The 12908-nt window shown below is 37.2% G+C and overlaps 1 protein-coding gene across 1 annotated transcript in view; it reads right to left on the bottom strand.

The window, feature by feature from the left end:
* Positions 1-453: 453 nt before the first annotated feature.
* PCLO (piccolo presynaptic cytomatrix protein) overlaps positions 454-12908 on the bottom strand; it is a 367625-nt gene continuing 355170 nt past the window's right edge. Inside the window, exons 24-26 of the mRNA XM_075557645.1 lie at positions 2800-2934; positions 2226-2371; positions 454-594 (exon numbers count right to left, since the gene is read on the bottom strand). Of these exons, the coding sequence (XP_075413760.1) occupies positions 454-594; positions 2226-2371; positions 2800-2934 (422 nt within the window). The remainder of the gene's footprint in view (positions 595-2225; positions 2372-2799; positions 2935-12908) is intronic.

Genomic DNA, 12908 nt, shown 5'->3' with positions numbered 1-12908 from the left:
AGTGTAAGATAAGAAGAAAGGTTCCCAGACCTTTGAAATCTGTTATTTGTTATCAGTTCTTTCTTTTTGACCAAAGTTCTTTGACATAAAGGATTACCTATGTGTGCATTGGAAACCACTTAGATCTTTGAGCCTAGGCCTTAACTTGCAGCTCAACTCTGCTCAGTGATTTTGATGTACATATTCAGCATGTATATCTCAATCCCCTTGGAAGTCTGGAGAAATAAATGGGCTCAAAACTGCCCCATCCATTTCTTCCCTTCAACAGATGAACTTTTATTTTGTTGAATCGTCCTCTGGGTTCCACAACCAGATCTTTTCAATGATACAGGTACGTGTAACTTGTTATACCCCTCTCTTCTGTGCCACTGAAAACACAGTTGGATACAATCATCTTGGACTATGATGGTGGCCCATTAGATCCGATTCTAGGCCCTGAGCAGACGTATTTCTTCAATGAGTTTGAGTTGGACTGACCAAAAGTTTATGCCAGTTGACGATTCTTTTTCTTAGGTCAATTTTGTCAAGCCAGATACAGGCTTCACCAATCAGAGTTTTCTTCATGAACTTTCCTCCATTGGAGAAAAGTAAAATCTAGGGGGGGAAATCAAAATTATGTAAATATTTTCCATCTCCTTTCAGAACATTTGATTATCAAAGAACTTGTACAGAGGGGAGACGGTAATGGAAGGAAATAGCAGGCACCCTTATAGAAGAATTAATATCCAAGATACTTTCAAAGATTTACATATTATAAATTAATTAGTATTGATATTTTTTATTCTCTCACAAAGCCAAAGGTACATCTTGAAGGACATGGGAATTCAAAATGTAAAACAAATAGCAATATATTCTGACTAGGCTTATGCTCAAATTAGTGAAAAATTGCACAGAATATCTCTGTTAAGCACATTTTTTCAACATTTGAAAAATACTGCCTGAATTATAAACTTATCTGATAACTGAGCATATTAAAAGTTCACAAAGAATATTGAACATCGCATTAATTTTATTTTGTATTTAATTCACTGATGGTTTCACTACAGTAGGCACTTTTAAAGATCTTTAAAAATAATATATAGAATTTATATTTGTTAAGATCTTTAGGCTCTTCAACCCAAGATATTTTAAAGAGATGAGTTGAAAGAAATAGAGAGGGTGCCAAGTGGAATCAATCATTATATTAACACTGTAGATAGATAGAGATGTACACATACACAACAGGACATCATTAATAGTTCACATAGTAAAAATATATATAAAACTCATTGCTGTCAAGTTGATTCTGGCTCAGAACCGCTCTATAATGTATTTTCACTACCGCATCGTGTTTTCAAAACCATCACCTGTTATAAAAGCAGACTGCGATATCTCCTCCAGCAGATCTGCTGGGGGCTTCAAACTGCCCACTTTGGGTTAGTAGCTTGCACTTGACCGCAGTGCCAGCAGTCATAAACACATATATGTGTGTGTAGCTACCGCTATAGACTCCAATGACATGTACATACATACATTTCTGTTCCACACAGTATGGGATGGTATGCGGCTAAGCAAAATCTTCCATGATTAAGGTTGAATGAAGGAATTATATATCGAGTCATCAGTAAAACCACTGACTACACTGTTAGATGTGGAACTTTCTGGTGGGTGGAGAGAAATGCAGAAAGGAGCTTTAAAAGGAAAGAAAGCTAGGAGCAAAGGTTTGGGAGCTTAACCTCCTTTGAAAAGATTCTGGTGTGACTGGTGTATAATGAAATTATATCAATAAATTACATGAAATTAAATCGATAAAATTAGAACTCACTTTGGAGGACTCTGAATGTGCCAAGATCATGGCTAACTAATGAGTGGTTGTAATGTGACAACCAGTGTTTTTACTTCCAGAGAACTGGCATCAGTGTAATGACATAAATCCACGGAGCAATAACTGGGTCAAAAGTAGTACTGGTACCCTCCTCCACTGGTTTGTGTAGCAGAGGTGGGGGCCTAAGGAGGGACAGTGGCAGTGAATGTGCCAGTAAGAGAAACAAATAGGAAATCAACTTTGGGAGACTGGAGGAGGCTTGGTAACCAAATGAAAGGGGGCAGTACGATGTTCAATTGTAAGGGACCCCAGGGAATAAATCCATCTAAGATTGACTTCATTGTCAATGCCATCTGGTATATCGATGTTGAATGGATGAATGGAAAGAGCCGCATGCACGACGATCAGTTACCAGAGTTACCTGAAGAGAGTGTCCAGGAGGGCTCAGGCTGAATCTGAACGTTTCATTAAATGAAGGCTCTCGGTCATGTCGACATACTCGTGTTTTTTTCTTGATCACCTTTTTTTGAGTAGAGATGTTCAGCACATATATTTTCACATATAAATCTGCAAACAGAGTTCGTTATTTTGAGTCAAATAATACAACATTTTATATTGGAAAATTATAATTGCCTACCAAGAGCTCCTCCTACATTTTAAACATTTGAAAACAGATTGTATAAAATTTCTCTTCAACGACTTAAAAGCTATAAACATATGCACTAATTTTCTTAGTGATTTAAATCCACTGTCCTGTACTATACCAATAACATATTCTATGTCTATATGTTGAAAACCCAACTAGCTAAAAGCTGGAAAAATCAATCCTTTAGATACTAATACAAAATAGATAAAAATTCTATTTTGGCATTTTCTGCTATTTTTTCTGATATAATACAGCCCGAATTGTCATTAGCATTATCCAAGGTGCTCAGACTATACCTCTAATAAATTATTTGAGATACCATATTGCACATTATAATAAAACTAGATACCTGGTAAGTGATCAGGAGATTTAAATTTATAAGTGATATTTCTGCATTGGAGGATTTCAACTATCAGCTGTTCACCATCTGTCTTCATTTCCTTCTTCAATGCAATCTTTATTTCACCCATTACCTGAGTTTTAACTGGAAGATTTAAATAAAGCAGTTAAAGAACATATAATGCTATCAATTACATATCTAGTTTATTTGGTCATTAATTTATTGGATAGTTATCTAGTGCTCAGCACCTGATTGCTACCTATGGATACACAGAAGGAAAATAGCATGAATTGAACCTTAAAATAGTGGATGATATTATGAGGAGACTGATAAAAATAGAGACTCTTGCAGTATGTTAGTGTTAGTGTAATGATAAGCTACTAACAGGGAGGTGTGGAAAAAATATATGTAGAAAAAAAATGTAGATAAGGATTACTCAACTGTGGATTTATAGCCCAAAGAAAGGATAAATCAGAATATATTTATATTGTAGAAAGAAAATCATAGAAAAATAACACATTTCTAATATATTGAATTAGTTCTTGGAAATACAAAAAACTGTTTGCCAAAATTTGTCAATTCCTAGGATTGTACAAGAACACATACTAGACATATTATTTCAGTCCTTGTATTTCTCTTTATGTAAGAAATAGGCAACAGGAATTACATAACAGATATGTATTATATAAATTGAACTCAGTATATTTTCTCCAACATCCGTCTTCCTTTTTTAACATCACTGAAGCAGATTATCTTTTTAACTCACACATTCAACTCTTAAATAATTATCTATCAACTTATTTCAATTTGAACAAAAATGAAAGATTTGTTCTACAAGTTATTTTCTACATACACACAAGGGTTACATGGAGGTCTAACAACAGAACCACAATAAAAATTTCTGAGCATTCATAATTACATAAGATCTTTTATGGAGTTTACTTAAATGTACAAATATCTTTAAATGAAGTTATTGAATGAGAACATATTTTTATTGCATTACTGATAGGTCCAACACAACTGCACACAGTGCAAATCGAGTTACTTTCAGAGGGCTGAGAATCCTGTTGTTTTTGTCAATGCAAACACATTTGAAGCAAAAGACTTTCACGATACTCAACTTTGAGCTAATTAGAGGTGGATATGTGCTACCTCAAAAGGGGAAAAAAAGGAAATAGAGGCATTCTGTAAAAGAAAAATCTTTGTTTGTAAGGAAAAAGGCATATAATGAGCATCAACACTTTTCGTTGCATTTGAAATTTCTATTAATACTGCAAACCAGTGCTGCTGATTAGTGATGCTAACGAATGAAGTCTGAATCGGAGTTAGATAAGATGCAGATTTAGCCCTTACAGTCTATCACCTTAAAACTCCTTACCTAACACCAGTCGCTCATTCCAAATCTAAGAAAAGCCTAATGTATTGAAATTAAGGTGGGTTTTGAGAAGCAGGAATTCTGGTCTCTTGAGCTATGAGATGTCAAACAGATCCTATAAATCTCCTATTTGTCTTCTGTCATCTATAGACCAAAAATATTTTCAAAGATAATTTATAATAACTATTTACATTTCACATGTCTATAAAATAGTCAAGTACCTTTTCTCTCCATAATCTTGTAGCCATTTGTAGTTTTCAGACTCAGAGATGATGGAGTCTTATTAATAGCCTCCTACTTGCCAAGAGCCAAAGTAGCGACGTATGTTTCCCAGTGCAGTCTTTTCCTTTTTTTCAATTACGTACTTCCATCAATTTCAAACTTTTGTGACAGTATTTCTAAATATCAGTTGGAACAAAGCTAAACTATCTAACAATAGCTAGATGGTTGTTTTTAAACAGCTTGGTTAGTTTAAACAAGTGCTGATTGCTCAATACAAATGGAATGGAAGATAAGTTCTAGTGGAATCGACAGTTTATCCCAAGCAAGACCTTGTCTGTCCATAGCCTTTTGGTTAGTTTCTCAATTTATTCAGATTAACTAACCAAACAAGGAAAACATTACTTTGCATATTTATATAAATTACAACTGGTAAACTTGACATTTCTAAGGGAAAAAACATTTTTTCCAACTTTACCGAATTCATTAAAACAAACTCATAGAGAAAATGAGCACAATATAGCTTTTCTATTCTCTACAATATCCAGCAGGTCTATTAACACTACCCTTCAGTCTAATCCATTTACTTTTCATGTTGACGTTTTACTTCACCCTTCCAAAAGTCAAAAAGTGATCTTAGTGTGGTATCAGTCGTTACCTATCATTAGCCTCTACAGTGTCTTTACACCATACTTTTGAGTGACAAGGCAAGTTACTATATATTTTAACAAGTCTAGCAATCTTATTTGTATTGATCTTCAACTCCTGGCAAGTCACAGGTGTTAGAGGAGACATTAAAGTCATGGTGTGTTTTAAATTCTTAGAAACGTGTTTCCTAGATAAATCTTCTTAGCTGTACAGACCAGGTAAGTACTGTGCAGAACCAGAAGGAATGGGGAACGTTGGGGGCCTTGAAGGCTTATCCAAGTTGTTTGATGCTTGAAAAGGGGAAGCTGAATGAAGCTATTTCATGTTACCACAAGTTAAATTCCATCTCAAGTGTACTCACACTGAGATCTCGGTTCTCTGCAAATCAACCGGGATAGACAATGAAAACGACTATAGGTGACTAGCTCCATTATCAGACCACTCTTCCAGCTCTGGTGGCTGTAATTCAAAGCATTAAGAAGAAACCCTCCCCAAAACAACAGCAAAAACCCCCTCTTTATGGTGAGTTGGGTGAAGGTTGGGAACCACCCACCTCCCCACGGGAGAAGGGATCTGGTGATCTGTTCCCATAAAGCCAGCCTTACGTGTATACTTTCCTTCTCTCGATTATGCTTCAAATTCTACATCTTTGGCTAAATTAATGACACTATCAATCGAATTGACTCATGCCCCAGGGAGGTGATTGATAATATTCTCTAATGTAAAATGACAATGTTGTCTCTAAAGCGAACCAAATACAGGTATAACCCATAGATATATGAATGCATTTTTGGCTCATGCTTAATTCCAGCCCCAATGTAAGAATAATTAATTCTTGGGACATGACCCTTTGATGCTTGCCCTCATGATGACATCACTGAAGACGTGGGTTTGGCAGCAAGGTGCAGTGGAGAAGCTAGATGGTCCCTGGCTACCAGAAAGAATAGCATCTGGGGTCTTAAAGGTTTGCATTCAAACAAGGACACATCTAAATAAGGTGTCCAAAAAGTCAACATGGAAGAAGCACACTAGCTTGTGTAATCCAAGGACAGTAAATAAGGCAATCCAAATCAGAAGGAGGAAATGGTGCCAGAACTTAAATTGCGAACACCTGGTTTGAAGAAGGCATGACAGTGCTAGCTAGCCCCAAATCCATCTGTAGGTCCAACGCATGCGGCCCATAGCTGAGGGATAGGATCGCTTGGCTATCAGGCAGACAGCATTGTAAAGCTGATTATGGCAGCAGGAGTTAGTTTAAATTGTAATATCTTATCACTTGCTCTCCCCCTTGACCCATTTAAAAGTTGTTTCCATTGAAAAATAAAAGTAATGGAGAAACACGTGGATTAAGGGGCTGGTGAATCCCCTTGAGCCACAGACTGGGGGCGTAACGGCCTTGCTATCACGCAGAGTGCCCTGGAAAGTGGATGACTGCAGACACCTATCAATTCATCTCTCTTTAGCCCCCATTTAAAAAATGTCTAGTTTTTCATATTTTCTACTTTCTTTTAAGCTGAGGTTTGACTGTTTTGTTATTGTTGTTAGATTTGGGGGGATGGGTGAACGGCTATGCTTTTCTCTATGTGAAATTCAGAATAGATGATTCTAGAGAGACAGACACTGGACGGATGGTGTCTAGGCTGGGGGGGGGGGGAAGGGCAGGGGATGCTTGGGCAAGGAGAGAGCTAATAATAATGAACACTAGAAAGAAGAAGATGTTAAAAATTGATGGTGGTAATGATTGTAAAACTAATCTTGATATAATTGAATTATTGAATTATATGATATGTGGATTATGTGTCAATAAAATTTTGTTTAAAGTCTACAGACGAAAACTCTTACCAAACAGTGCTACTCTGTGCTATCACATAGCTAGGAATTGTAAATGATTCAACAATACACAACAACACTCTTTATACCAAATCTGAAAGGCAGATACAATTTCCATCTAGACCACAAGAAGGTGATTTATTGGATCTGACCCAAAATTCCACACTGTTCTCATTAAATTAAACTGAGTTCATTGATGAGATGTAGTTGGTATTCTTTGCAAAGTAAACAATGTTATATAAGGTGTCAACGCCATGCTTGGTTCACAGGTACATCAAAGCTTCTGAATCCAAAGCTGGAGGCTGTGGATGGTCAAATGGCAAACGCATTTGACAGTTTCACCAAGGTTTGAAGATTGAATTCCATTCGTAGGGGCCTTGGAAGAAAGATTTGGTTTTCTACCTTCAGAAAATCAGTCATCAAAAATCCTTTGGAATCTCAGTTCTATTGATTCATATGCCCACCCCACCTCCCCTCCACCCCCTTTAATTAATTTGATTTGATTTTTATATCTAAAGCTCTGGGATGATATCTAAGTATATTTTTTCAGGTCTCAGGGTAAAGTGGGGGCTGAAGGCAGGTTTACTTGTTATAGTTCATATGCATGTGTATGTATACACATACATATTTCACATACATAATGTGTGTGTGTGTATCTCCCAGGTACCCCAAGGGAGAAAGATGAAGTGTTATACTTTCATAACAATGTACAGTTTTGGAAACCGCTAATCTTTTGCTTAAAAATAGAGCACTTTAAACACCACCCCACCGGGGCTCCTCAGGGTGCAACTCCAACTAAAACACCCACTCACTTTGCGTCGATTCTGCCTCGTGGTATTGCTACAGGACAGAGCAGGATATGTGCGCGTGGCCAAGAAGAATTCTGTATAATTTCACTAAATCCCCTATTTTAAATCACCCCTACTCAAAAAGACAGTTTCCACAATAAGGCCTGCTTCTGGCCTAATAATACTTAAGGGTTTTGTAAAAGTAGGGCAAGCCTTTGCATTCTTTCTGTAGTGGTTATATAAAGAACGCCTTTCTTTCTGAGAGAGAGCCAGAAAGAATATAATTTTAGAAGAAAAAAATTGGACTTTTCTGATTGGTCTCTTTCAATGTTTTTGGCATTTTCTGTCTTTTTTGGTACATGTTCACAGTATTATTGTGATTGTAACTGAAGATAACTAGACCTCATTTCAACAATTTTAGTGGAAGATCTATTATCCTGTAAAGAAGAAAAAACACAACTGTCATTATTAATGGAGAAACTCTTCAAATTAAAATGACTTGGAGTTCTGAAAAATCTCCCCAAAGCCTTAGGAAAACAAACCCCGCAGAGAGAATGAGGCAGGGGGCTTCGTCACTGAAGAATCAAATGAAGGAGAATGAGGCCATGTCCCGACCTTGAACCACACCTCCCATATAAAGTCCAACCGCACTGTTCTGAAAGCAGGCAGATTGCCCCCTGGGAGGAATGGCGATTCTATACACATCTGTGGACATCAGGGAAAATTAGCATTACCACGTGACAAATTTAGACAATAAAACCAAATAAGAGTGTCTTAAAGTTAAAAGAAAAAAGAGTGAGTAATAAATCTGTACTAACGAAGTGGCCTACCTACTCCCACGGAGTCGATTCCGACTCACAGCGATGCTATGTAAGACACAGTCGAATTGCTCTTCAGGGCTTCTGTGATGGCAAACATCTATGGAAGCAAATCGTCTCATCTCTTTCCTGAGGGGCAAGTCATGGATTTGAATGGGCAACCTTGCATTTGGCAGCCCAAAACTTAGGCCACAGTGTCACCCGGGATCCCTCAGAGAATGAAGCTTCCAAGGATTGAGGGACAATCTCTGGTTTCTCAGAGGGGTGAGTGGTGACCAGGTCATCTTTAAAAGAACTGCGACCACCACCTGCAGGAGGGTTAGTAGACTGTCGAATGAAAGGTTTAAAGTTCAGTGGGTTTTTTGTATTTATAGCAGTTCTCTTTGGAATCAACTTGATGGCAGCGAGGGGGTTTTTGTTTGTGTGTTTTTAGTTACGTCACTTTAACAACAGTGCTTTTGATCCTTCACTTTGTTTTCACTGGTTCTCCAATTTCTCTCTCTCTCTCTCTCTCTCTCTTGGATGCAACACAAAGGAATGAGTCAGAGTTCTAGCCTAGGAAGGAGCCTTGGTGGGGTAGTGGGTGACGTGTTGGGCTACCAACTACAAGGCTAGTAGATGACCCTTTCTGCTCTCATAAAGACCCGATCCCAGCATAGCACTTTAACCCCTGCCCTGCCAGAGCCCCTCAGGATTTGGCTCAAACTCAAAAACTCACTGTCTTCAAGTAGAACCTGACTCACAGTAACCCTGTAGGACAGCACAGACCTGTCCTGGTGGGTTTCCAAGACTGTACTTCTTTATGAGAGTAGAATGTCCTGTCTTTCTCGTGCACAGAGAATGTGTGGTTTGAACCTGTGGACCTTGTGGTTGGCACCCCAGTGCCTGATGCTCCAGCTACTTTGGCTACATTTCTCAATATGAATGAATGCACTTGGATAAAATGACATTTTTCTGGTTAACTCCTGTTTCTTCCCTGTACTTTCGTCTTCTCTTTCCTTCTGCACCCTTAAAATGGTCACCCCCCAGGTCTGTGGGACAGTGCAGCAGGGTCACATAGGGTTTTCAAGGCTGTAAACTTTATAGAAGGTGCTCTCTTGGCATAGAGGTTAAGTACTGAACTGACAAGTGCAAGGTCAGCTGTTCAAACCGACTAGACTCTCCACAAGGGAGGAGCAGCAGTTTACCTTCATAAAGGGTCACTGTGGGTCGAGATCCACTACATGGCAAGAGATGTTGCTTCATCTGTGTGCAAGTACACAGTGACGTCTTTCTGTTGAGAAGCTGCTGATGCGTGTGAGACACAGGCTTTTCTATTAGTAGTCGGTCCACTTACCAGTGCACCACCACGGCTCCTTACTGCATCCTTTAGAGATATTTTAGTTATAGGTAGCAGAAAACTTGACTTAGAATAAATAAAATAAATAGGGATTTATTTTTCTTTACGGGTGGTCTCTGAATTAGAATGTGGCCTCCATTCAGTAATTAAGTTGTTTCTGATTTTGTGTGTGCACATATTTTCATGATTATTGTCTTTTAATATCTGTAGCCTCATAAATCTGCTATTTATTTGTCTTCAGGAGTTAGCATGAGAAGGTCAGCACCATCAGATTATATTATACGAAGAGGTGTTACACATTACTAGTACCAGTATGCACCAACTAATACAAGACTAGTTTGTTGTGACCACACGTGTCAAATAGGCAATTCAGTGAGTGACTGCCTGTGTTCCTTTCTTCTTTCAACTCTTCCATTCCTAGCATTTAAAAAAAGTTCTTTATGCTTCGTGTTTTCAAGATACTTGCTGTATATCTCCAGTCATCGTGTCTGCCTTTCAGGAAAAATAAAGTGAGTTAGGAGCAGAATGGTTGCATTTCATGGGTTCTTGTAGAGATTGGATGAGCCAATACAATGCTCACTGCATTGTAAGTTCTTAATAGGTGTCGGCTATTGAGACTTCTGGCATTGAGATTGAGAGACACCGCCTAATAGCAACAAGATGATGAAAACCATTGTTTCACTTTCCAGTTCAACCCATGTCTTTCTGGCTTGCAGACCACGCTCTAAGCTGCCCCTACAAGGACACTCAGGGCACGGTTTACACAGTGGTGCCTGGGGAAGTTGTGCTGCCGATGCATTTGTTAGGTTTCCTCGTTTAGTGACACATTGAAGGTTGTCACTGATCTTGAAAACCACAAAACACAATTGCTGTTAACTTTGAAAGTATTAAGCGTATTAGGTAGAGAACTTACTGACTCATTTTGGAAGACCCAAAAATAGAATTTTTGTTTTGTGGCCTAATCGCGACTGCTTTCCACCATCTTTGAAAACGTGCTGTGATATTTCAGAGTCCTGGAGACTGACTGAAGTGAAGCATGATCTGCTCCAGACAACCCTTTCTAATGGAAAATAGAGACCTCTCCCCAAGGGCTATGCTAAGTTGATGTAGAGCTACTGTGAATAAGTAGTTATGAATAATCTTGTCATTCATTTGATTCCATGATGTCTGGCACGTTTTTCCCCAATGAAACAGATGCATGTGGAAGAGCCTCTGTATAATAGTAGGTTTAAAAAGTCCTGATTTAATTAATTTTAAAAATGCTTTAAATGATTGTCCTTAAAGTGAGAAAATTAGATTTTCTTTAGTTTCATTATCAGAGAAATGTGAAATAAGAGATGGATAAATTATATCTGGGATCTACATGTGACCTCCTTCCTGGGGGATGGACAACAGAAAAGTGGGCGAAGGGAGACGTTGGACAGGGCAAGATATGATGAAATAATAATTTATAAGTTATCAAGGGTTCATGAGGGAGGGGAATGGGTAGGAAGGGGAAAATGAGGACCTGATGCCAGGGGCTTAAATGGAGAGCAAATGTTTTGAGAATGATGAGGGTAATGAATGTACAAATGTGCTTTACACAATTGATGTATGTATGGATTGTGATATGTTAAGAGTTGTATGAGCCCCCAATAAAACAATTAAAAAATAAGGAGCTGATACCAAGGGCTTAAGTAGAAAGCAAATGTTTTGAGAACGATGGTGGCAACAAATGTACAAATGTGCTTGACACAGTGAATGTATGTATGGATTGTGATAAACGTTGTACAAGCCCCCAATAAAATGATTTTTTTAAAAAGGAAAAAAAATCATATCTGAATTGCCTGTTGTATTTTGAGGGCATATAGTTGGTATTTCCGAGACTGGGAAGCTTGCTTCATCATAATCTAATCCTTGAAAATGAGCTTAAGTTGAAGCATTTCAATAGGAACTTTCTTTAGGAAGAGGGTGGTTATTTTCAAAATTTTAAAAAGTTATTAACAAGGAAATAAATAATAAACTATACCTTTGAAAAGAAATAAAGGCAACAATTCACTAGATTTTTTTGTTTCACTAAAATTACCCAAATTAATTTACAGTTTTTTTCTGGTAGGTGAAGATCATGCTCCTGAATATTTTTACATAATATAATTAGACATTTAGTTATATTATTATTTACGATATTGTTTCTAAGAGAGGACTTGCCATTGTCATGCTTATAACTAATTACATTCCTTCCTTCTTCCAAGGAAAAACATACTCTATCCATGAAAGCCTGTTTATAATATATAAATGACTAATTTATTATTATTATTATTTATCATTTTAAATATAAAGGCTGGCTTTTGTTTTAGAAAATTGGTACTACATTACATCAAAGATTATACATTTGCTATTGCAATCTATACTTAGTAGTTGAAAAAGAACAAAAATTCTAATTTAGTGTTTGGAAACAGCCCTCATGAAACATTTTTCTTTAAATATACCTAAGCATGTTATTAAGGAATATATTTATACATAAGAAAATAGAAACCTAAAAACAGTTGCAATTAAAAGTCTAAGATACTAAATAAAATTCTATGAAAATTTTATCTGTGACACTAATCCATGCTTCTAAAGTCAAAATAAAAACACATTCTGAAAATAAATCATATTTTATAGTCCTAACACATTCATAAACCAATGAGTAACAGCTCATATTACTTTTACTGAGACAACCTCACTGCTTAATATAAAAGGTAAACTATAAATCGGCTGAAAAATCTCAGAACAATCAAACTGAATTTCACTTTACTCAAATTTTGACCCAGCCAATACACAATTAACTAAAAAGAAATGAACCTAAACTATCAGATGATCACAGGTAACAAATACACAAAGAAAAACTATACATTGAAAAAATATTGTTCGAAGTTGGCTCCTGTTCTCTTGGCCTCTTTTAGTAACTGAAATCATCTCAAACTATCCTTCTCACTGATTCCACTCGTTGGAGAGTATCACAATTCACCCCTACTTCCCTGTTGAACATGAAGCAACGTGGTCAAACAGGAATTTGAACACTAATAGAGTACTTAGTGACTTAAACCTTCCCTCCGCAGGCCTATTTCTCTAGATTAGTG

Source organism: Tenrec ecaudatus, chromosome 9 (assembly GCF_050624435.1).
Source record: "Tenrec ecaudatus isolate mTenEca1 chromosome 9, mTenEca1.hap1, whole genome shotgun sequence".
NCBI classification, from domain to species: Eukaryota; Metazoa; Chordata; class Mammalia; order Afrosoricida; family Tenrecidae; genus Tenrec; species Tenrec ecaudatus.
The sequence above is the reverse complement of the archived record's forward strand: the minus strand, read 5'-3'. Positions and strand labels throughout refer to the sequence as shown.